Source organism: Arctopsyche grandis, chromosome 4 (genome assembly GCF_051622035.1).
Source record: "Arctopsyche grandis isolate Sample6627 chromosome 4, ASM5162203v2, whole genome shotgun sequence".
NCBI classification, from domain to species: Eukaryota; Metazoa; Arthropoda; class Insecta; order Trichoptera; family Hydropsychidae; genus Arctopsyche; species Arctopsyche grandis.
The window spans coordinates 9,806,940-9,833,235 of record NC_135358.1 but is presented as its reverse complement, the minus strand read 5'-3'; the positions used below and the strand labels follow the sequence as shown (position 1 = coordinate 9,833,235).

The 26,296-nt window shown below is 36.0% G+C and overlaps 1 protein-coding gene across 1 annotated transcript in view; it reads left to right on the top strand.

Annotated features, from left to right (window-relative positions):
• smog (G-protein coupled receptor 158 smog) overlaps nt 1-26,296 on the top strand; it is a 72,224-nt gene that overhangs the window by 7,576 nt on the left and 38,352 nt on the right. The window contains exons 4-5 of the mRNA XM_077429114.1: nt 1,058-1,160; nt 3,839-3,981. Coding sequence (XP_077285240.1) covers nt 1,058-1,160; nt 3,839-3,981 — 246 coding nt within the window. The remainder of the gene's footprint in view (nt 1-1,057; nt 1,161-3,838; nt 3,982-26,296) is intronic.

The following is a 26,296-nucleotide window of genomic DNA, read 5'->3' as shown; positions in this document are numbered from 1 at the left end:
AGTAGTGTTTTCAGGTCTTTCTTCGGCGCAATTGAAAGTGATTAGAACACAAGGTAAATAATTAAACGTTAGCGCGTTATTACGCATCAACTTCAGGAGTAATTTCGGCAATGACGAGAGCGAGTGGTGGCGTAATAATAAAGGAAATAACTCCCCTTCCGTGCTAGTGTCTCTTTGTGTGTGTGTGTGTGTGTATACATAATTGTGTTTCCCTTGAGCTGGTTTTGTGCCGCTTGACAAAAACGTGAGATACGACTGAAGGAAGTTGGAACCGTCTGTCATACGGAGCGTATGTATGTACTCTGAGTTTACTCCGAGTGTGAGCTTTAAGCTCGCTTAATGGACTGAAGCTTATTGGAAATTACACGGTCTCACTGCTCACAGACGGACGACCGACTTAATGAAAAAATCTTATTATTTCCACGTCTGAAAATCTCTCTCTCACTCTTTTCTCGGGTGAAACTTGGGTCGAAAAGTTTTCGTCGCGCTTGCATACTTCCCACGAACGCACACACACACACACACACACACACACACACACACACACACACACACACATATTCAAACCCCAGTGCGTAAATTGTCGGCAGCCGTTTTGATTTCCGTTTGCGCGAAAATCGCTTCTCAGATAAATCTCTTGGCGTTGTTTGCTCTAATTCTGAGGTGAAATTTATCGTCGGGGATTCGGGGTAGGTCTGTATCAGCGGTACTGTCCCGGCTGCAGCAACTTTGTTGAGGGCGCTCTTCCCACGAAACGGAAGTCCTCCGTCTGGGGAGGGTTGACGAGGGTGGGCGAAGGAGGGGTACGAGCGTGGCGGAACCGCCACAGTCCCCCGGGGGTTGAGCGATGGAATTTTGCAATTTGGCTCCATCTGCAGAGCCTGCGAGATTTATTGAGCGCATTTCATACGGATAAATACGCGCTGCTGCTCAAAGGGGGAAAATGTTATCATAATATCGACGCGCGAGTGTAATACGATTGAGACCCGCCCCACCGCGAACGAGGGCTTTTATATCCAAAAATGTACTTTCTTATTTAATTTAATTTTTGTTACAGAGCCGTAGCGGGCATTTTCCGACCTCTGCGACTGGACCAGTGTGACTCGATGATGGCGAAATTGTTCGGCGGTCCACACCGTTGCGACGAAGAAACCACTAAGGTGAGCTTAGGCTTTAATTAAGGAACATTTGTCTCACTTTGACGTAATAGATATACGGAGCCCTCTTACACTGAATACTATATTAGCGCCTGTTTATGTGAAGATGGATTCTACATACGGTGATTTTTATATATTTGCGATCGGTTCCCAGGGAGTGTGGGTGGTAATCAATTGCATCCAAACTGGATGTAGCCACGTCTAGAATGACGTGCGTAAAACGACAAACGTACACCCCCCGCCAGCGATAAATAATAAATAATCCAGTTGTGTTCGGCGGAATAGGATCGAAATCGAGTCCTCCCCCGCCTCATACCACACGAGAGGGATTTAATTTAACTTTAGTCCGGACCGGGTTTATCCCTGGATTACAGAAGCTCTCCTCTCGTTGACCATGCTCGATAGCGTCTGCCAGTTTTCCCTCTGTCTCCCCTTTTTCCGCCCCCCCTTCCCCTCCCCGCCATTGCCGTCTCGCGCAATTAATAAAAATTCTTTATTTTTTTAAGATCTGAAATAGAACGTTTCGCGCCCCCACGGACGAATTAATCAAAATTCCGGACAAATTAATCGCTTTTAATGCCCATAATTCGAATGCGAAATTAGTACCAAGTTTTCTCATTTGACGCGTCTCATTAGGTGAATTACTTTTTTTTGCGCGAAGCATGGCATATTTTATTTATTATTTATTAATGGTTATAAATGCGTGGTTTTTCGGTATCGGTATGATGTTTTTAAAATTCATATAAACCCAATGATATGGACCCAATGAATGATATGACCAGTACGGAGGTCGTGGGTTCAAGCCCCGGTTGAAATCGAGTAATTATTCGATTCATACACACTACTGGCGAGATCTCGGTGGGTATTAAAAACCAGATCGACCGTCTCCTGCTAGAGTTGCCGATTATTTAGCAAAACTATTTAACGGATCCAATAAATACCTCCACTTCAGTTTCTCGCAAATTGGAGTTTTTATTATTTTAACATCTCAAAACTGTTGATTATTACAAATATGCTACCGACTCTGTAAAAATGTGTTGTTGATTATTCCAATTTGTTCGTAGATGACTATATTGTGTGTAATAGTGGTTTTATTGTAATGTTTTGAATTTTTGGTACTTATGTACAAATAATCTGACCACAGGTGTCGCCTTGGGGCAACCTGTCATGGCACCTACATATGGTCGAAATGTATTTTATTTTTATTTCAACATGTACACTTGCCTTTACAGATCTCTTCAAAGCGGCAAGTGTACTAATACAAGCATTTTTATACAATGTGAATTCATACAAACATCATCCATAGTAACATACAATATGGAGAAATTTTTGCAGCATTTTAATATGGGAATTGGCGAACCTCAAGACGTTGAATAACTTGAGATTATCAAGAGAGATTTGAAAGGAAATGCCAATTCACAGAAATTGGCAGAAAATCAGAGAAATTGGCAAACTCTGAAAGGAAAAGATCGAGTCACCAACCAAGTTTTGGCCAACAGCAACTAGTGAGAATCGAACCGTGATCACTTAACTCGAAAGCATAATATGCTAACCACTAGCCTACACTGCTGGTTAGCATATTATGCTATGTATAAAATTAAAATAAAATCACTCAATTTTCTATGATTGACAGTTTTAGCATTGTGATGTGGTGTATGCGGGGTGATTTTACGATGTTGACGTTTTTTATTTGTTTTTAAGTCGGGCCTAACTTTATACATAGTTGAGATCATCAATTCCGTACGCTCGACACAATAAAATTCGGGATGACGGCCGATATTGAATTTTATCATTGAAAGGACTTCAAGACGTTGACTAATGAATTGTCGATCTTGTTTTTGTAACTCTTGCAATCTTGTCCGCGCTGGAAAAGTGGGCCGAACGAAAGGCGTATCAATTTTATGAAGCTTTTGTTGTTAAGATTCGCAAAAGTTGAAGTGAAAATGTTTCAAACTCAGTGCGTGTACGTTTTATTAATTTTTCACATTTTCCTATATGAAAAGTGGATTGTGGGGTGGAAAATTGTAATATTGTTTTTTTTTCTTCAAAATAAAATACACACTTATTCCCTTTTGTTCAACTTTACGAAGAATATAACAGTAGTAATTCCTGTGTATATGTTTTATTTTGTAGTACTATTATAGTGTTTATTTTGCATATATTATGTACCTTTTTAAAATTTCCACGCATATACAGAATTTCAATAGTTTTAATTCACACACGCGAGGAATATTGAATTTTGTATGTGCATATGTAGTTGCCCTTTTTAGGTGAGAAATTTCGTCGTAGCTTTCATAGTTTATAAGAATTTGCATTATGTTTCGAAGCGAACATCGTGTTCCGGTCTCGTTGAACGCCATCACGCGCTTCCGGTTCGCCAACTTTGTCGTCACAGTTACCATACGACCATAAACAACAATTATGGTTAAAGCTATTCGGAACAATTCTGCCAACAAAGGCGATACCCACCTGCTATTATAATTTAGCGTGCGTGCTATACTACCTGGTAATCGTCGATTGTATTTTCTTCTTTAGACGAATTCATGCCATTTGTATCGTATCGTAAAATTAAAGCTATTACGTACATATATATTTTTTTATTTACAATTAGCTATACTTATGATATTATTATGCGTGTGTTCAAAGGCATGGCTAATTGTTTTTGTACGTCATTGTTGCAGTGTGTGAGTGAAGAGGGTCGAGGCTTTAGGAGGGCTGGTTATAGGTGCGAGTGTCGAGATGGTTTCTACAACCCCGGTGCACCACCCTCTTGGAGGGGATTCCCCGGGGAAATAGTGGAGTTGGACCCCAACGATGTTCACAGGTGAGTTATCTTCTAATACTTTCCAACATATGTATTACTATTGTTTCAATTAAGAACGTGCAAATATTACACATTTTATGATACCTACTATGTCAAGTGTTGTTCGTGTGAACAAATTATTCCAGATAAGATTTATAGGTAGTGTTCTTTATAATTGGCAACTGGGACAAATCAATGTACCTATTCCCATGACTTTGGACTATTATTATATAACTAGTTAACTAAAATGTAATGGAAAACTATGTATGTACATAGTTTACATTTAGGTCATTCATATTCGAATACAATTCAACTAGTAAACTATATCTCTACAAGCGCAAATACACACTCAACAATGTGCACCAGTTGTAATATAACAGTTGAATTTTGACATCTTCGAAGCTTTTACGAATGCTTTAGAATTAAATAATGCTAGATATTAGTATTTACTAGGTATTACGAATAAAAGTAATGGGTGCCGCATTACGATAACTTTAAGAATATGTTTAAAACAGTAATGTAGCTTTTCGACTCAGATTGCTAGTCAAGTAATGTGTTCATGAAAAGCAGCACTGAGAAATAAAATATATCAAAATCAGGTCGCTTGAAAGCCTAGGTTCAGCGAATCATATTCAAAAAGTGGATGAAAGAAACGGAATATAATTTATTAACTGATTCTAACCAGTCAGATTCTAAATCCATTGTGTCATATAAAAAAATAGCTTCGTTGGATAGATGAAACATGTTTTAACTACTCAAAATATATTACAATTGGTAATACAATTTGACTGAAACATGTACATATATAAAAGCAACGTCTGTCTGTCGATCTGATACCATAAAATATGAGAACGGTTGTGCTGATTAATATGATTTTCTTCATCACTTTAAGGTTACTTTACATCATAATACATATGAATATTACAGTATTTATTATATTCATTCTAAACTGTACACAAGCTAACCCAAGCATGGTTACTAGCTGGTATATATTTGCGTTAAAAATTTGTTATGAATTTTAGTTTTTGTGTATTTGGCTGCAAAAACCAAATAATTTTGCGCATTTCACGGGTTATTTCCGATTTCACAAATTAACCATATCAACCAACTCCATTTGTATGATGGGAATGGAGTTGGTTCACTTTTATAATGGTGTCGGTGGAGTGATTCGTTCGCTAAATTACGGTATTCGGGTTTCGATCGGTGCGGCGGTGTCTATCGCGTCTCACTGTATTACTGCATAATTAATGATTTTCACTTTGTCGGATTAGCAAATCTGTCGCTGTGAAGACGAGGTTTCTTTTCTCCAACTCTAGCTTCAGCTTCCACGGGCAATTTGTCTTGTGCCCGGAGGGTTGTTAGTGAATTTGTTATCGTTGACAGCGAGTGTACGCTCGCAACTACTGATACATTATTCAACTTGGACTCGTGTCGTATTCAAATTGCTGACATACACCTATACAGCGAGCACACGTCTAACGCCAACACTCGTGCTAATAAAACAGATTATTTTTTAGCATCAAATAAATTACATAGAATATATATATTATTTGTTATATTAAATAATAGACATGTCTGGCAGTAAAGAAGAAGAAATAAAGAGACGTATTAAATTAGAATGGAGTGCGTTTGGACGAATGAATGTCGTTTTTAAATCAAAAATGCCATATTTGATCAATATATTTTTGCAAGTGATGATGTATAGATGTGAAACTTGAAATGACATTGAACACCAAGATGTTACACAAAGTTCAATGCATTCAAAGAAGTATGGGACGCTGTATGATTGGCATAACGAGGAAAGACAGGAAATGGAATACGTGGGTGAGAATTATGACAAGGGTAGTGGATATTTATTTTAAGTTTGGACCATTGTGACATTACATAAGTCTCTAATGCGCCACAATGGTCGAAAAAATACAGAGATGAGAAAAAAAAATATAGGTACATACATATATGCACAGACAAAAATATATTTGTACATAATCATAAAAAAACAAAATCATTATAATAATAGCAGGCAAAGAAAAACTATTAAATTATAAAATATGTACAAAGTAAGGAATGTCTTGCACTAGCCAGTGCCAATATATGTATAAGAACCAGCCGCAAATACAAAACATCCCTGCGAGGCCCAAATGAAAGATAGAAGATCAAAATTCCACTAATACACCACATTCAATTATGAAAATAATGATGAGCGCAGGCTACCAGACAAATAGGTTTAAATAATCTCCTATAACCTACGCTCACTGGGGTGGAAAATATCACAGCCAGGCTCAGCAGCAACGATTTCATTGAGAAGTCGGATGGCTCTCGGAATAGGAGCCATTCGATAAAGTAGTGTGCGGGCAGGAGGTACAACTACATAATTATTATGATATAAAGACCCAGCAGCTCCAGCAACGACGGGCATGACGTATTAACACGTAGAAGTTGGATAGCAAAATATTATATATAAAAGCTGGATATGGTGGATAGAGTGAAGATATTGAAATGGCAAAGGGTGGGTCACGTGGCCAGAATAATAGAAGAAAAGTAGACAAAATAAGTGCTAGAATGGTACACTAGAGAATGCAAAAGGGTAAAAGGAATATAGTTGCGCAAAACAAAGACGACTGGAGGCGTGTTGGAGAGGCCTTCATCCAGCAGAAGATGGTGAATGGCTGTAGATAATGATGATATAATTTCTATTGTTTAAAGTTTGAAAACGTTCTATTATTGTTTATTATACACTTACACTGACTTTTAAAATGTGTCAAATATAATATAAAAATGAGTTATTTAACGCGTACGAGATTTTTCATGAAGATCCATGTAACTGAATATAAAATACTTCATCACGCGAGACACATGCTACGTAATTTATTATAATGCTAAGGATAGGATGTGGACTATGGAAGAGACACGTCAAATCTATATATGAGAGTGAAAAGGGATCCCATGCCGTGAAAAATGGAAATGTAATATATCAAGCACGTTCCCTCATATTATTGATGACATTTTTATGTCTGACTTGGTTTTTCTTTTCGTTACTTTTATATTTACAACGTGCAAGTATGTGCGTGTTTTTATATTCCATGTGTATGTTTATAGTGTCGGTTATGAATTCTAATAAAAGCTTATCGATGGTGTTGGGGGTTGATGATTGTTCACTTTGTGTGTGAGTGCGTGTGTGTGTGTGTGTGTGTGTGTGTGTGTGTGTGTGTGTGTGTGTGACATTAGTTTGTTTAAATAATAAATGGCCACTTTAGGGGCGGGTTTTCCATCGCTCCGCGAAAATGGGTCAAGTTTTACTTTATATTCGTTTTACGCGCCCCTCTCTACGAAAAGTTTTGCCGGGGTAGCATTAAAAGGAGATAAGGGGAGACGTGGGCCGGTTTGTTTTTACCCTATTAGTTGGAATTGTGAACGCTCCCTATTCGCAAAAGTGTTTGCCGGTCAGATTTATTCGCAATATTCGAGCCTTAACCCATTACCGCTGTAAGGCAAAAACGAAAAAATATATTTATAGAAGTAAATCTATCGCGCTAGAAAATAAACCCATTCCGGCTGTATTAACACGCCGAGTTTTCCATTCCTTTGAATACGTGCAAATGTGTGAATACGCGGTTAAATCGTATGAAAATATTAGAGAGGAGATTTTTTTCCCGTAGATTTTGCAACATTGCTTATGAGAATGTGGAATGAAACGTAATAAGATATTATATTTGAATTTACAAACAATAACATGACTTTATTACATATGTATACTCAAATAGTCCTACTTTGTTTGGCGATTAATTTTAGTTGTTATGAAATATCACGGTCGTGAAGACCTGTAATGACTCTTTTAATGCCTATAAAAGTAGCTTTGCATAGTTTGCATTTAGTAGCATTTGTTTATTTGGTTGACGACTTTTGAAAATATTCAATTGCCTTTTCTATTTTTATTTTGGTAAGATTCACAGTGATTAACGCTATATGTATGTAGCTTACTTTTTTAAAAGATTTTATTTAGGATGACTCCTTTGATTGAAATTCCTTTGGACATTGATATTTTGGATGTTGTGGTGGAAAAAATCATCGTAATAACCCGTAGAAACGTTTTCATCGGCGAAATGACTTCGATTTGGTTGATGTTGCCATAGCTATTATTAGTCGATGTCATACGTGTATAATATTAAATCTTTAAATATTTATTATATATGTACCTATATTGTTATATTTTATTTTATTTTATTTTTTACAACATCAATTAATCAAGCAGACTCGTGCAACAGATTGCTCCAAAGCGACGAGTGTGCTAAAAAGATTAAGAAGTACAAAAGGAAAAAATACAAGTTAAATAAACAAATTATATATAAAATATACAAATTAAATAAAAAAAAGATAACAAAATAAAACATGACATAAAAAAAAGAATTCTTAATAAAATCATAATTAAATAGACTAACTCAACCTTTCTAAATGGTCGCGACTTCCATAACTTAGGAAGTGGTGCAGATAATGAAGAGAGACGTGACAAATGTCAATGGCACCATCCAGTGAATTTAAGAAACGGAGGCCACGAGGAATGGGAGAATAACTAAAAGCCACAGTTCTAGGAGTGTGAAAAAGGGGACTATGGCGGGTCCATAAAAAGGGGACTATGGCGGGTCCATATTCAAGTTTCATAGATAGAGATTTAGTGTAAGGATACTCCTAACTAGAGCATTGTACAGCAATCTCAAAACAGCGGAATTATGGTAGTGTCGAGAATTACGAACGACAAACCCAAGCATTCGTGGGGCAGAGCAACACACAGATTCGATATGAACAGGGAAATTTATGTCACTCTGGAATGCAACCCCAAGATCAACAGTTGAATCGATCCAGTTCAATAAAGAGTTACTAACAAGATATGGAAAGGTACGATCGGGGGTGGATCTGGATCTGGAGTAACACATAACCTTGCACTTAGACATAATATTTATTTTTATATTTAATATCATGCGTTGCTGTATAAATAATCGCAATGATAATTATGTATATATTGATCGGTAAACGGATTATTACGCAAATTGCGATCGCGCGCACGACAATCGTTGCCACAAAAATACAGAATACAGAATATCTGGCACTGGAGTTCTCGTTAGTATAATATTTCGCGTTCGCGAATTAGAATTAGACACTAGAATGCGAATCGATCAAGGACTATGGGGTTGCTATAATAGTTTTTACCCATTAATAAATTGGACTCCATATATTTTAGATTATACCGGTGGATGATGGTTTCTTACATTTCCTGTGTTGGTCTTTCCTAAATTTATTCTGACCTCAAATATGTTGATGAGCGTCTGTAAATGTGTCAAATCTGATCTATAATTGAGCGAGGTGATTTTATTCTTCGACAATAATTCAATTTAATCATATTATATTTTATACCTGTGGAGATTTTAGCATATTACAACCTTGTAATAATATACACATTGTAATAATATTGTTTATTGATATTCTATTGTCTACAAGATTCCATGCTAAAATTTGTTACCAATTAAATTTGCTAAATCATTGACCTTTCCTTGTTTTTTCATTATCTTATTTTCCCTAGTACAGATAATTCACCTCCTGGAAAGGTATTCTAACTGAGAGACTAAGCTTTATCTGTGTTTAAAATAAAATAAATTGGAAAGTTACAAAAGGACACTGCAAAGTTCCCAAAAGACAAATGTGGTGTTGTAATATTTGTTTAAAATATAAATCGAATGGTGTTAAAAATCTCAAATTAATGGTTTTCAAATATACATACAGATATATATAAAATTTTGCGACATTAATTAGCTTGTGATTTACAGGTTGATAGCACACAAATTAGTGGTAACCGCTGTATTTTATATACGCAGTCATTTGCCTTTAAACTTCTCGTCGTAAATTCGACCATTCCGTGCAGCATCGTTATGATCCTTTCTCATATGTATATGTATATATGTATATATATATATATATATATATATATATATATATATATATATATATATACGGGGAGGGAGGAGGGGTGGGTACAGGCTCGCGTCCCATTTTCCGTCTCGTTTGCCGCAGGTTTTACGTCGAAGGTTTTTCCGGCTCCATGGGAGAACGAGAGATGAGGTGAATAAAAACCGCGATCCTTCGGTTTGCCCGTGGGTTGGACCTGCCGTTTTTCCCATATTTTTTTTCCATTCCGAGTTTTACTAGCGTGTTTTCTCGAAGCGAAAGTAATTGTTCGGACGTTTATGAAGAGTCTCCGTTGATATATCTCCGGCGAGTGCTGGCGACTCGGGTATGCGATTTTTCAACGCGAACCGTGAAACGTGGCTGTCGTCGAACGCACTCGTATCTACATAGTTCATGTTGCGAAGTGGCACGACTCCATGTCTGTGACAAAGTTCGAAGGACCTAGAGAGTGGGGTGCCGTAGAATATTCCGTCGGTCTTCTATTTACAGAAACCTATTTACTTGGCGATTCCTCTGAGGAGGGGGTGGCACTCGCTGGTAGGGGGATGAAATTGAAAAGTTTACTGTCAACCTCGGCGCCGTGAAATATGTCTCGAAGATTTTATCTGCCGGTCATTATTTAGCTTTTCTTAAATGTATAAACTCGTTTTAAACTTCCGAGGTCGTATATGTATGTATGTAGGTGTGTGTTATACATAGTTGCGCAAACGAGACAAAAGGTACTTATAACACATACATATGTATAATAGTTGTGCCAGCGTTAAGTGGCCCATATGTGAACACACACACATACTCAATGAGTGTAACGTTTTATTAAATATAAAAAAAATATAACTTTAGTTCGTGCCAATTCATGTAGTTCTACTACAGCTTGTCATTTCACTATGTTTGATTATGAGTGATATTTGTAAATACAAAGGATGGTTAAAAATTAAACAGTACTCCATCAATTATTTGTGTGAAAATTATTTATTGACACAAAAGTAAAAGTAAAAGTATGCCATTTTGAAATGTTTATGTACACAAAATTTTATCACTCAAATGGTGACCTTTTTTAGTAACAGCCGTTTACGGAAATTCGTCTCCACACTTCCCATTGTTTTTATTTGTTCGATTTGATTTTGTATTATGGTCTTCAGTTCTTCCAGTGTGGGTGGCTTTCCTTCGCACACGTGTGCTTTAGGTTAGCTCCAAAAATAATAAAAGGCACACTTGTAAAGGTCAGATGAACAGGTCATCATCACGCTCAAACTGTAGCCAGTGATGCTCTGGCTTGTATGGGCAATATAGCAGCCCCGCCCCGTCTCGCTGGAACAATACATTTTCCCTGTTGATTCCTCATCTTTGAAATTCTGATTATATTTATGATTACTGGTATGACCAACGAATGGAATTAAGTGAGGAGTCAAACAATTATCACCACAGGTTTTTTCTTTTTTAGACACTGAGTACTGTAATTCATTACAAAGACGTCTATTTTTTGTGTGTCTATTTTTTGTGTATTTTTTTGTGTGACATATGTATATTCATCATAGTACCATTTTGCTTCAAACAATATGTAGTATCGTTCTTAAAACAGTAATGGAGTTGTCTTTTTTTGAGCTTTGCGATATGAAGATACGAAAAAACTAACGTTTAACGTTGTTTTATGATGTTTCGTTGGAAAAGACAACGAAAGGGGAATGCTCTGATTACGTTAACCCACTCTCATAACCGGCACTCATCTCGCAGCCGCCAGTGAAGAACGCCTAATTTTATGAGAGACTACAAGGAAGGAAAGGAAGTGGAAGGAGAAGAGGCAGAGTGTAGATAAAAGGATTTTTTAGGGTCTCGTCTTCAGCACACGGTATCCTCAAGTATCCTCGCGCCCTCCCGTTTATTGCACGACCTCGGTTCAAGCACACGCGAACCCTCAAATAAACGACGGGATTTGAGGTTTGAACAAGGCTGCGTGCCACTTTTTTTTTCGTGCAGCGTATGATTTTTTTTTTGAATACGAGAGGCTCGAGTTTGAGTGACAGTCGCGCCGAGAACGGGGGGGTCTCACTAAATCGAATGAGATTTTCAAAGGAACGTTTTCGTACGATCAACTTCTATATTTTCCCAAAAATTATTTATTATTAGAGGGGTTGCTTTGGGGAGAAAAAGGGCGATGTAAATGCGAATCGCACTTACGTATGGATGGTTGGAGCTTTGCTGTCAAATAAGTTCAAGGCTCGAACGCAGAAAGCCGTCTATGTAGGTCGACGTAGATTGAGCTCGGTAAACATTCAACGCCACATCCTCGACGTGGTTGAACGTAATAATGCCCATCGGAGTGTGCTCTCGACCCTCTCGTTTCACTCACACCATCGGTGATTCTACTCTCTCGTTCCTCGCTTCCCACCCTTCGTCCTAATCGTCATCGAGGGCTCAGAATTTCAATCGGAAACGGAGGATTCCTCTCGGCGCGCGGACTCTCCTCTCCGCGTCGGTTTGATTACCGACGGGTATCGCGAAACATTAATTTCCCTTCGAGTAACGATCGCACGTATAGATCGTGCTAATATGTTGATTGAAAGATTCGGTGTTGATTCGATCGGAATGAATCATTCAGCCACAGGTATTTCTGAACAGGATAGTTACGGCACGTGTGGATGTTGTTTGCTCGTCGTGCTTTTGAAATTAATTTGTGAACATTAATTTTATATCCGAGATAATTTAAAAAATGAGGTATTAATGTAATGTCGTCCCCTATTAAAAGTTTATTCACACGTATTAGGGACCGTAGCCCTCCCCGGTGCGGTCATCAATCAAGGGTCTGTCAACAGCACGCGGCACATTCTAATAGGCTGTCCAAATAAATATTTTCTACAGCCGCTATTTCAGCGTCATCCAACTTTTCGAATGTGTCAAGTCTTCTTTGCTTTTTTTCATTTTTAAAATGAAACGTTTTAGTCGAAAACTTGCGCTGTAATAAAACGCGAAAGATGTATGTACGTATGTACATATTCAAAGTATTCGAAGAAAGCGACTGAAAGAATGTACATAGAGAACACTTCACATTTCCACGTAACGTTTCGGTTGCGAGAATTCTCGAAATGCCTTTGGACGTGTTCTGATTTTTTCATTTTTGCATTGTCATCTTTAGTTGGAAATTTTGTATCGGGAAGGGAAAATTCCGAAAATGGATTCAACACTTGTGTTCCGTCAAATTGTTTTTTTTTTTTTTTTTTTTTTTTTTAATTAAACTGCAATAGTTAGCAAATAGTGCTATCAACTGAGGGATCATGGGGTCAATCCCTGGCCCAGTGTTGCCGACCAGACCTTGGATATAAGTATGTATGTATGTACATATGTACATACTACATTTATGACTCCAGATAGATCGTTTCCCACCAGTTTCATTGTTGAAACGGTTCCAAAATATTGGGCAAACTATCTTGAATCTCACGTTTGTTTGAACATATATACAATAATAATGTGACAAATGTATAAAAAGTTCAAAAATATGTACAAATTTCGTTATACATAGGTGTTGACTTGGATCAAAACTCGTAATGGCACCGTGGTAAATATGTACTATATGTACATACATATATACATATATTGAAAAAAAAAAATTGTAATCGTGGTCGTATTGTAGTGGTGTATGTAGGACTTAATTTCTGGATTTTGATTGTTATTTTATTATTTTGAAATTTATTTTAATTTTTATACGAAATAAACAACGAAATAAACGTAAATAATTGTCATTCTTTGACTTTATAATCATATGTAATAAAAGTAATTACATTGGTACATATGTTTGTTGGCATATTTATCACTCAAACAAGGTTAACACGATAACCATTTTTATAGTCATTTTAAATCTTCAGATATTTAAAAATAAATGATGGCTTTATCCATTTATTTATATTGTTTTTATTGCATGTGTTTATTTTACCATTTTGAAAAATTCCTCATATAATGGGAATCAAAACTAAATCACTCCGTTTATTACCAAATACAGGTATTATGTTACATATACATATATGTATATACTTACATATGCATATATATATATATATATATATATATATATATATATATATATATATATATATATATATATATATATATATATATATATATATATATATATATAGCAGTTTGGCTTAGTGATAGCGTATATATTTAGCATCACTGAGGTCATAGATTCGTGTCCTCGCCACTGCTGGTTAGATTTGGGGGTTTTGTGACTCCAAATCGATCGTTTCTCTATCAGAGTTTGCCAATTTTATCTGATCATTGCTGAAACGGTTCCTGAAAATTGGTATTAAATCTAATCCTGTTGTCACAAAAATCTGCCTGTGTATAATTTGTATTAATTATACACAGTAATCTGAAATCCATAGATGTCACTATGATTATTATTTCTGATTAATTGTTATATTCTATATATTCTGATTGTATATGTATGTATTACTGTATTTCTGATTTCTGATTGTTTATGTATTTCATTAACGTACACCCGTCGCATTGGAGCAAATCTGTAATGGCGAGTGTGTATTGATTTGTGACAATAAAATAAATAAATAAATAAATATATATATATATATATATATATATATATATATATATATATATATATATATATATATATATATATATACATATGCATGTACTTTTGTAAGAATTTTATTTGTTAATATTATGGCAGACATTTATTTTTGTACCGCTGTGGTATTTTTTGGATTAATATTTAATATTTTCTACAAAAATATTTTTATATTCTCCTGGAGTATGTATGTACTTCATGTCAGAACAAGTACATACATATTATATGTACATACATATGTACATACGTAATGCATTTACAATATCAAACAAACCCACTTTTATATTATACCCACTATTTATATTTTGTGTTTTTATTTGTTTTGATTTATTAATCGAGTCGAGTGTCACATTTGTCATTCGTGTCTTCTTATCTTCCGCATGTCGTCTGCCACTTCCTGAAGGGGTTCGGCCGTTGTGAAAGTTTGAGCGTCGGCGTCGCGGTAAATCGTCGCGTATTTAACCGAGTGGGAGGGGGAGGGTGCGTGTTACTGGTAATTTTTATCGGCCGGTCGAACAATGGCCGTAAAATGACACCAGAAGTTATGCGGACAATAAACAACAGCCATAAGGTGGCGCAACTCGGCCGCCCCTTAATGGGCCGTAATGTGGGGTAGGATGGGGGCATTTTGGGGGAGGTGGGTTGGGGTGGGATCGATACCGAAGCCCCCCCTGGGTCCCACAACGCCTGTCAACTCGTCCAATCTGCACCGCTTCGATTATTTTCGTTCGCTTTTCGAGTTTTGCCACCGACGTCCATTGTGTCCTCGGCCCGGGTCCATTTTTTACGTTTTATCAGGCGAGAAAAACCCGCCGCGGGACGCGTCTGGGGTGGGCCGGGGGAGGGTGAAACCGCCCGCCCACCCTCTATCTCTCTCTCCCGCCCGTCCATTTCCTTACGGACGTGCTCCTTTGGAACGAACGAGAGCCGTTCGATTCTTATGTGCGATTGTGACCGCACCATCGAATTTCAATTTTGCCACATTACGATTGTGTGCATGTCCTGTTGAAAAGTTGGGTTCGCTTATTGTGTTTGAAAAATTCATTGTTTGGATTGAAAATCATGTGTACGTTTGTATGTATTTGGAATTTATCTGATGGTTTTCTTTGTTATCATAATGAGCCAAAATAAAAATAGGATTAATTAGGATTCATATTTGACGGTGTTACTTTACACATTTTCAAGTGTAAATACATAAATTTGTAATTAGGTAAGATCCATTTTTTTATCCGCTGGAAAGTCCCAAAGTTTTCAGTTAAAAAATAATACTATTGTGATCTATCGAAAGTAATAAGCGTTTTTTTTCCACAAAATAGCTTTCATTGACATCATATGAGCGATGATACAAATTTAGAATTTTAATGGTGTTTATAATGAAAAAATCTGTTGGCTGGAGATTACAAACATTGGTCTATCCGTCAAACAGTAAGCAGTTAATTCGTAGTTGTGAGATAAGTTTAAATCGTGTGGAATAAAAAAAATCGTTAAATGTCTCTAATAGCAGCTACATAAAATGGAATTATTTAGAGAATATAATCGTAATATTTAAATAAAGTGAATAATTGAATGCATGGGTTTAAATATAAATCTGTACACGACGTGCGAAATCAATTTTTCGGAGCTCGTACGTTACGGAGTGTTCCAACAGACTGAGAAAGACCGGAAAAATCACGGGAAAACTTGAAGGTAAATAAAATATGCAATATGTGGGGTAAGAAACGGCTATCACTTACAATGGAGGGTAAACTCGGCATCACACCAGCTCTTGTGTGTATTTGCATAGGACGACCAGTTACATTTGCCCACGTCTTGTTTGACTCGCCAAATTTGTACTGTGACGCCCTATGAAAAACACAATCGATGCTTTCGGAAATACCCATCGGAAAATACGCCATTCGGTATCCTTTTAACAGATCGAAACGAAAAAAGTTCGCTTATACTATGTATGTAAGTTAAACCGCCGACGCTTTCAATACGAGACATAAACGTTTACCGTAGCTTGTTTAATTCAATGTATGGTATGCAGTAGATGTGTTAGCAACAATGTGTATTCGATCACAATACGTGGGTTATTGTTATAGTATCGCGGAAGGGTATGTGTTTCGTTCGAATGTCTGAAAATGTCGCCATTTTATTGCGGCAATTTGCCGGTTTGCGGTGCTCCGTGCGCATTTTTCCCGTTCTTACACACAGTAATATATTTTATGTGTATCGCCAAATAAAAGGGAAAACTCCGATATGAAGGCTCGGAAGATAGTAAACGGGGGATGTTAAAAGGAAAAGCCGATTGGATTTGCGAGGGACTCAAAGGGCACGTTGATAAGTCAGCGGCGAGATACATTCTTGCCAGATACAGAACAAGAAGAAGAAGAAGTAGAAAAAATGTGTATACAGTGTAAAGATAGGTAGGGTGGTGGTGGGTGGGTGGTTGGGTGGGTAGGTAGGTAGATAGGTAGGTAGGCACCCACTTCGCTATTTCACTTTGTCGGTGAAAATGTTTATCTTTGAAGATAAGTTCGAGTGCGTATGCTTTTAATCATTTCTCGGTCGGGTTACCAATTGAAATTCCCCAACTCTGTTGGATCTGAAGAGAGGGTGTGAATCGGCTTTACGGATAAAAATGAGTTTTTTTTTCGTAATTTACATGGAATTTTATTTCATTTAAAATGTCAATTATTTCATAAGAAATGTAGGAATTATCAATATTACATTTTATTGTACTGATATTTCAGACGGAAATATTACTATGTATTTTTCTACAAACATATTTTCAGAAAAGTTATCTTCGGTTTTTCACGTTTACTTATCGTAGTTTTTGAATAGGTATTATCAATTGTCACACTACCGTAAATCTCTTCTATTCTATTCATATCATTCAATGGATTCTTACTTTCTTTGTCCAAGTTTGGTTTCCAGCCGTCATAAAAGATAATGCGAATTTAAGTAGAGGTTTTGCCTTCGGAATGCACTAGAATTTCATCATCGTCATCATCATCTACAGCTGCTCACCATCCACTGCTGGATGAAAGCCTCTCCAACACGCTTCCAGTCGTCTCTGTTTTGCGCAACTCTCATCCATCTCACCACACATATTTTCTTACTTCGACTACCCATCTTCCCTGCGGTCTTCTTTTTACCCTTTTCCATTCTCTCGAGTATCATTCTAGCACTAATTTTTCCATCTTTCGTCCATTCTTCTAGCCACGTGGCCCGCCCATTGCCATTTCAATCTCTTTACTCTATCCACTATGTCCACTACCCTTGTCATACTTCTCACCCACGTTTTCCTTCCTGTCTTTTCTCATTTTGAACATATGAGCGTTATATTTGAGATTGGTGTCAGTGCACTTTTTTTATTTCGAGAAATATCTCGCAGAATATTAAATATAATGTTTTGAAAATACTGGTGGCCTGTAATACGTTTATTTTGCTTTTCCGAGATTTTGGAAATATGGAATAAAAATAAGTAATAACAATTTGTGAATTTGTGAACCGAAAATTGGAGTTCCGCCACTTATATAAGGGCTCATGTATTTAATAAAAAAAATATATTTAATATTTACTTCAATAAATAAAGGTTTTGTGTATTATTTTATGAAAGTAAAAAAAATAAAGAAGAATGTTTCAGAAAAGGGTGAGGACCTATTGTGTAACATGGTTCAAGATTTTTCGTTAAAAAAATGTGGAAAAATGGGTTGTGATTGATATGTAACATGTTTTTTTTTGTGCTGAAATTAAGTCGGGTGGCTCTGTAGTATTCCTTGAGAAAAGGAATTATTTCTAAATGTAGTATTTTCTCGAATCTGCGCACATTGTCCCGTTCAAATAAATTGCGCGTTCGATTTAAATTTACTAGACAATTTCCGTACTCTCCGTAGCCCGATACTATTCTCCTTCGTATCTCCCCCTTTCTTGTTTGTATTCATGTTGATATTTTGCCCTAAACATATGAAGACGTCGACGTTTTCTATCGGTAAACCGTTCACCAATATATTTCCTCCTTCGCGAAATTGATTTCTTATAGATTCCGATTCCTCTTCTGTCTCTCCCACGGTTTTCAATACGGCATTCATTGCGAAAAAAGCGTTCGAACGCATAATCGAAAAGCACTTTGAAATGAAATTGCAAATTAGGCGAAAGGTTGTAAATTTGTTAAACGCAATATCCGACCCGCTCCTGTTTTAAGATATGTTGCCAATAAATCGTGAACGATCGTTTCTGCCATAAATGGGTAACAGGGCTATAAATTGCTATAACCGCGCGCCGTTGGCTATAATTACGGTCCGGCTGAAAACAGCGTTTGCTGACCGGGCGACCCCGTCTGCTGAAACGTTGAAAACACCTGCTTCGGTCGCCGTTCAATAAACACCGCTTTGAAAATTTTCTCATTTTCATATCGCAAACGAAAACACATTCCAAAAGATCAAAAATTCTTTCGAGCTTATTTTTTTGCCATTCAATATACACACACAGGATCTCAATTGGAGTAAGTTTCAAAAGTTTGACGCGGTATACATATAGGTAGGTATAATATCGATATCGATACGCGAAAACATGTATGTACCTATATGTACGATAGGCTGGTAGATACATATGTACGTACATACATACATATGTTGGTATAAGATATGGATGAGATGCGGGAGGGAGCTCTCTGAATATATTTTGTGATTCAAATTTCCGTTCGGATGTCTTCACAGCAATCAGGTCGAAGTGGTGAACGGCCACCTAAAGGAAATGATCGATTTCATTCAGGAAAAACGATATATCCTTTAGAAATTTTTACGCTGTTCGTCAGAAAAAAAGCAGCGGTACTCTATTTATTTTTTAAACGTTCGTGTTCGTTAATTGAAGACGGTTAGTTTCGACTAGTCGGCGTTCGAGGCGAATTCATTTGCCTTAATGTCGACACCTGTTGCTGATAGAGCATAAATTCGGGGCAACTTAAGGTCGAGGTTGTCCTCTAGAGCTTTAGGGCCTCGAGTCTTCAGGTCGTCAACAAATCCGTAAAAGAGCAATGCGAAACCCCACAAATTGGCCGAGTCAACTATTCCCCTAAATAATTATACGGTATTAATTTCAACTTCACTGTTTAAGCAATATATTTTATATGTATACATGCAAGTGACCAATTTTTTTTTCATGTAAGCCATAGTGCCATGACAGATTACTATAAAACGATATTATGGCTATCTGTGTACCTTTGTATGTACACATTATACAATGTACATAGATATGAAAATATAGATTACAATCCGTATGCTTTCAACAATCAATCGAATGGATTTAATAGTCATTTAGATCTTATCAGCAGCGATGAACGTATATAAATATACACTAAATTGATTAATTAATTAATTATTCTTATTATTTATTATTATTATTATTTTTTATATATTTATTTATGTATTTTATTTTTTTTATTTTTCAATAATATTGTATTATATTTATTATCTACATATATATATTATTTATATGGGCGTTGGGAATTGTACTATTCTCCCTATCGTCTGGAATAAAAGTTATTATTATTATATAAAACCCTCAACTTAGGGTACCAAGCACCCAACTAATACAGTCTGGAAGTCGTTGGAAAACGCACCAGAAACCAGAATGCAAACAATCAACTAGCTAGATTGCACCAGATCAATCGTACATCACTGCATAGATGTAATCGTAATCATCAAGAAAATCGAATATTTTTTCGATTTCACCCTATGGTCTTCTTACTTATAAACTATAGGGGATATAAGTGAGCAATGGGGGTAGGAGCCATCCGATAAAGCACTGTGTGGGCAAGAGGCACTTCATCAAATGATGATGTCTACATAGAATGCTGGAGGAAACGAATTAATGATAATTTCAAGGGAATTATATCCAAGCATGCCCAAAAGGAAAATATGTAGTAGGGTAGTGATATGGATAATACCCACACTCTTTCCCATATAGGAAACGACTAAATGCTTTTTGGTCTCGGTCAATCGCTAGAGAGTAATTTGCTTTACGTGGGTTCCATCCAATGGCATTATAGTCTAGCTTGCTTTTCACAAGCGAATTTAAATACAAACGGGAAGACAAAGGGTTGGAGAGCTACCTTGGAGAGTCGATGAAAGGAAACGTCAGCGACTGTCTTAATGTGGTTGTGAAAGGTGAGTTGAGGATCAAAAGTGATACCCAAATCAACCATAGATTCCACACGCTTCAACAAAACGGATCCAATGGAATATCCGTGACAATAGAGCAAATGTGCATGTCCAGAACTCGTTATATTTCGGTACTCCTGAAGAAGATGGCTTTACTTATAATGGATGTGACACTCGGATATTAAAACAAAGGGGGCTAGAAATATTTATGTCTGACGTAATAAAAAGCGTAAAAAAGTAGCAGACATAGTGGATCAAGTGAAAATTCTAAAACGGCAGTACATACATACATGGGATACGTAGTGGGGATTGCAATGTATTGTCAAATTTCATTAACCGGTAAACGGTAAATGATTTTTCCTACTACCGGTATACCAGTATTTACCAGTAAATAAAAAATAAAGGCTTTTTTGTGGATTAGATGTGACTGTATGTGGCTACTTTTTTGAAAACGTTTACCTAGATTTAATCGTGAATAATTAAAAATAAATCTTAGGTGAATAATGTCATATAAATGCATTAAATTGAGTTCGTTACAATATATAAATTTAATTTATTTTTATTTTTAACCAATCCTTTATATTTATTTAAAGTTTGGATCATTTGGAAAGTTTCGATCATAATTGAAACAACCACCTAATCGCATTTATGAAGATTTGGTTGGGCTGTGATGCCAGTGAATTTATCAATTTGAAAATAAACAAATTCCAGACAACCTACTCCATAATACGCCATTTGCATCAATGTTATTTAATTACATATATGCCTATATATGGGCCGTTATATTTGAAAGTGGCGGAAGTCCAATTTTCAGTTCCAAAAACAATATTTCTGTTTGACTTAATTCACAAACTGTTATCACTTGTTTTAATTCGATATGTCCAGAATATCGAAAAACCAGAATAAACGTATTACAGGCCACTAGTGTTTTTAAATATTGTATTTAATGGAAAACATTATATTTAATGTTTTGCGAAATATTTCTCGAAATGAAGAAAAGTGGATTAATACCACTTTCAAATATGGCGACTCATATGTACTTAATTCGCGATAAAATAGTTTCCGGTAATTACCGGTAAATTTTATAATTGACTGAATGCAAAATTTTTCCGATTTACCGGCCAACCGGTATACTGGTATATCGGTATTGCAATCCCTAATAAGACGGTTGAAAAATGGATGATGAAAGAAACGGTCGAATGGTGCCCAGGAGGATATAGAAAATAGTAAAGAAGGCAGAGTACATAGAATAAAATAAAATATGTACATACATACATACATATGAATGTATTTGGAATTCAGTAGATGATAACTAAAATATGTAAGTGTGGAAACAGAGAAAACATAATAGTGATTTTAAATTTTAGTTAAAAAAATGATCCTACAATGTGTGTAAGTGCGTCACGTGTTTTAAAGGAGTTCCAATCGGTGTCGTCAATCGACCGTGACCAGTAAAGAAGTGTAAATGCGTTTAATTTGTAATTTTTCCAATGGGACTGTTTTACGATAGCGCTTCATTTTTATTGTGCGAATTTTATGCGGTCGTTCGCTGCCGGTAAAATCATCCCCTGGCGAGATGGTATGGCAGGCAAGTACGGCTCGTGAGGGCTCCAGATGGGCCACTAAGGTGTGAATAATAAAGGGCGTAATGGCGACGGGCCCGGTCCGCTCTTTACCGAACACTCCTCGGGCAGTAACCGCCGCAAACAATGCAATATTCAGTGAACGTCGTCTGCCAGCCAGATTCCCGCGCCGAAAAGGTTAACACACTACACTACATATTTATTGAGGTGCGTGAGCTGCGTTCGTGAACTGCTCAAGGAAATATATCGTCTATGAGAGCGTAGGTGGATTTTTTCTGGTGTCGAATCTCCTTCCCCTTTTCCACTTCAGCATGTCTAATATTCCATATTTTTAGTATTGTAGTAAAAGAGGATGGCGTAAGACTGGCGATTCATTTTTTTTCCTTTTTATAGACTAGAAGCCAGTGTCAAGTGAAATTTTTTTAGGCCAAAGGTCAATTTTATTACATGATGCCACTACGGATTGCCCTTGAGTGACACCTATTGTATTAAACTTACACATACATACATATATAAATTTACCTATATACGTATGTATGTGTAAGTTTAATACAATAGGTGTCACTCAAGGGCAATCCGTAGTGGCATCATGTAATAAAATTGACCTTTGGCCTAAAAAAATTTCACTTGACACTGGCTTCTAGTCTATAAAAAGGAAAAAAAATGAATCGCCAGTCTTACGCCATCCTCTTTTACTACAATACTAAAAATATGGAATATTAGACATGCTGAAGTGGAAAAGAGGAAGGAGATTCGACACCAGAAAAAATCCACCTACGCTCTCATAGACGATATATATACATACATATATAGGTATATAAAAATGAATGTCTGTTTGTCTGTCTGTCTCGAATAGGCTCCTAAACCACTCAACCGATTACTTTCAGGATTTGTTGTATGTCCGGGAAGCTTATTGTAAAAAAAAATAGCTCAAAAACGGGAAAAACGGGAATGATTGGCATTGCAAGGCAATGATTTTAAATGTTTTCGCGTCGCGACCTGCGTTGTTAGGGTAAAATGAACAAACAATTGAATAATTTCAAATGTATTCGCTGCCTGCATTTTTCCGACAAATGGGAACGGGAACGAGAACGGTAACGGGAACGCAACGGGAACGAGAACGGGAATTGCATGCGTTATTGTGGCATTGCAAACGCATGCCGGGTTCAGCTAGTAGATTATAAATTCGAAATCCTGCTCAAATATTAGTTTGCCAATTTGATGAGGTACCGTTTAATCTTTAATTTAATTATCTTCGTTATATAGCCCTTTTTCGTTGTCCACCCTACTGTTATCATACCACAATAATATATACATATGTATGTAGATATACAATGTATGTATTATATATTAAACCCTTTCCATGAAATTTATAAAATCGTTTCCGCCGTTTTTGTTTTAAAATCTTCATGACCAAAGATATATGTATGTATATTGCACATTTTACTCGCATGTACTCGTATATAAATAGTTATTTATTTATATGTATGTAAATACATATGCATAGATATAAATATACAATAGCAGTTTTCGAATGAAATTGTATTCATTTGTATGATGAAAAGAAGCAACAGTTCAACTATTTCTTTATTATTTTTTATACTCCGGAAAGACGGCATAGCCGATATGATATACCCAATTTTATATTTTCCCATGATGAAATTTTTCGGGTTGCCCTGAGCGACATCTATGGTATTAAACTTGTATATATGTATAAATTTTGAGATCATGTTCAAATAGAGGTAGGATGGCTTTTGTTACTTTTTGATGAGGAGCCGTTTTAAAAATGAAATCTGATAAATTGGCAAACTCTAATAGGAAAAAATCGACTTGGAGTCACAAATATGCAAGTCAACCCAGGGCTTGAACTTGGGAACTTCTCGGTGGTTAGCATTACCGCAACCATCGAGCTGAACTGCTGGCGATTTTATAAGCAAATGCTCGCGAAAATATTGTATAATTGTTTGATCAATTGATTTTCGTAATAGAGTATTGTTGTAATACATTTTAACGATCCATTCTTGAATATTTTAAATTTTATATTGAAAGCAGGTCCAAGGGTTTTGATTTATTTTTAAATGTCTTTTCATATTATGTTCGAAATACATCTATGTACATTTTTTCTAATAGCTACTAATCCAGTGATCATTATCTATCCTGCACATTATTTTTAATGCTAGTATTTATAGTATTATCTTATTTTAACGCTAGTTTATACAACATAGTAATATAAACTAGACCATTGATCGATGATCAGTAATCGATTCTGAGTTCGAATCCGTCAAAATCTCGAGTTTGAAATTTCGCATGATCACAAAACATCATATATTTGCTACTACGTACATTGATAAAGTAAAAAAGTCATAAACAAATTGAACAGTTTTGATTAAATGAGTTGAACTAACGTTTTTGGATGCAAGAAAACGAGTTTCAATCATTCAGGAAGACGCGTTGAATGGTTTTATCATTAAAAAAAATTATCTAAATTTAATCTATGGTCACAATTATTTATTTATTTATTTATTTCATAGTTTTGGACCATTGTGGCATTACAGGAAGAACCTAATGCGCCACAATGGCCTACATTTGAAAAATATATAAAAACAAGTAAACTGTAATAAAGGAAAAAAGCAAAAGCAGAAAACATGGTAAAATAAAATAATAAAAAAAAGTAACAAAAGGAAAATAATACATCATTCAGAGAGAAAAAAAAATAACAAAAGTGTAAAAATTAAAAATAAAATCCATAAATCCCATTCTTTGTTTACACTGAACAAAATTAAAATAGTATATAAAAATGTACAAAGGAGAAAGAAAAAGTAAAATAAAATAAAACAAAATATGAATAAAAAATAAAATCACAGCGAGGCCCAAATGGAAGAGAGTAGATTAAGATTCCACTCATTCATCACATTCAAATTAAGAAAGTAATGATGAGCGCAGGTTACCAGATAAATATGTATTATAACAACTCGAGTAAAAAAACCGAATTATTTAGCAGTGATACGTAGTATTAAATAAACAATGAATCGTTTGTTTCATGAAAGCCTATAGCCATCTGTTATAGCAGGCAAGATGTTAAGTTTAAAAATTAATAGATTAATATAGTATGTGAGATTAAAATTACCCAATAGCGAACAGTTACCAGATATTATAAAATTATGAATGCATTATTCTGTGTAATTTTCAGTGGTGTAATATTATTATATTACAATAAAACAATATTGTATAGATATAATAGGATAGTTTATACAGACTTCTCTGTTATTTGTTCTGTCAGAAGTCATTTTTAAATACGTATACACTGTCGCACATAATAAATTTAAATAATGTATTCAAAGCTTGGTGCTAGGACGTATGTATGCACCTAAAAAAAAGTTATATTTCCGACGAATTTTCAAGAAATAATGCGTCGTTTTTATTCAATTCGAAGTCGGTACAAAGCTGCGGATATGTACCGGAAAAATTTGAACATAAAAAAACGGTCTCAGGTGCGATAATCTAATGGCGCTATAAAGCCGCATGGACGTAATGGCGGGAAATAAATAAATATATACATGTACATATGTATTCAAATTTTCCCCGACGTTTCAGTGTAATTGTCTAAAATTGACATCCGCGTCAAACAAAACGCTTTTACGACCGTTGTTTATTCAAAAATTCAGCGCATAAAATCTCGTACGTTTTTTCGACGGGCTCGAACATTTGGAACGTGCCTACAATGGAAGAGTGATATTGTCGCGTAACAAAAGCAATCAAGTGCTGGAGTGTAGTATAAAACGTTCAACTCGTTCATTTGCAGTAGCGAGAGAGAGTTACCTTATTTTTTAGCTCCTGGATGGTGGAGTGTAGAGAGGATGAAAATAAAACGCAAATGTGCCCGTTTTATGCAGATCTTTTAATAGAATCTCGGTGTTTCGCCAGGTGAGAATTTTCCTCCAACTCTGACACACCTCCGTTTTTCGACTCCCTCTCTCACTTCCTCTTTAAAAAACCCTCGCTTAAATTTTAAGCTCTCTGCTCCTTCACTAGCGGGGTTTTTTCTCTCAGTGTGTGCATGGCTTACATTGCCTTTG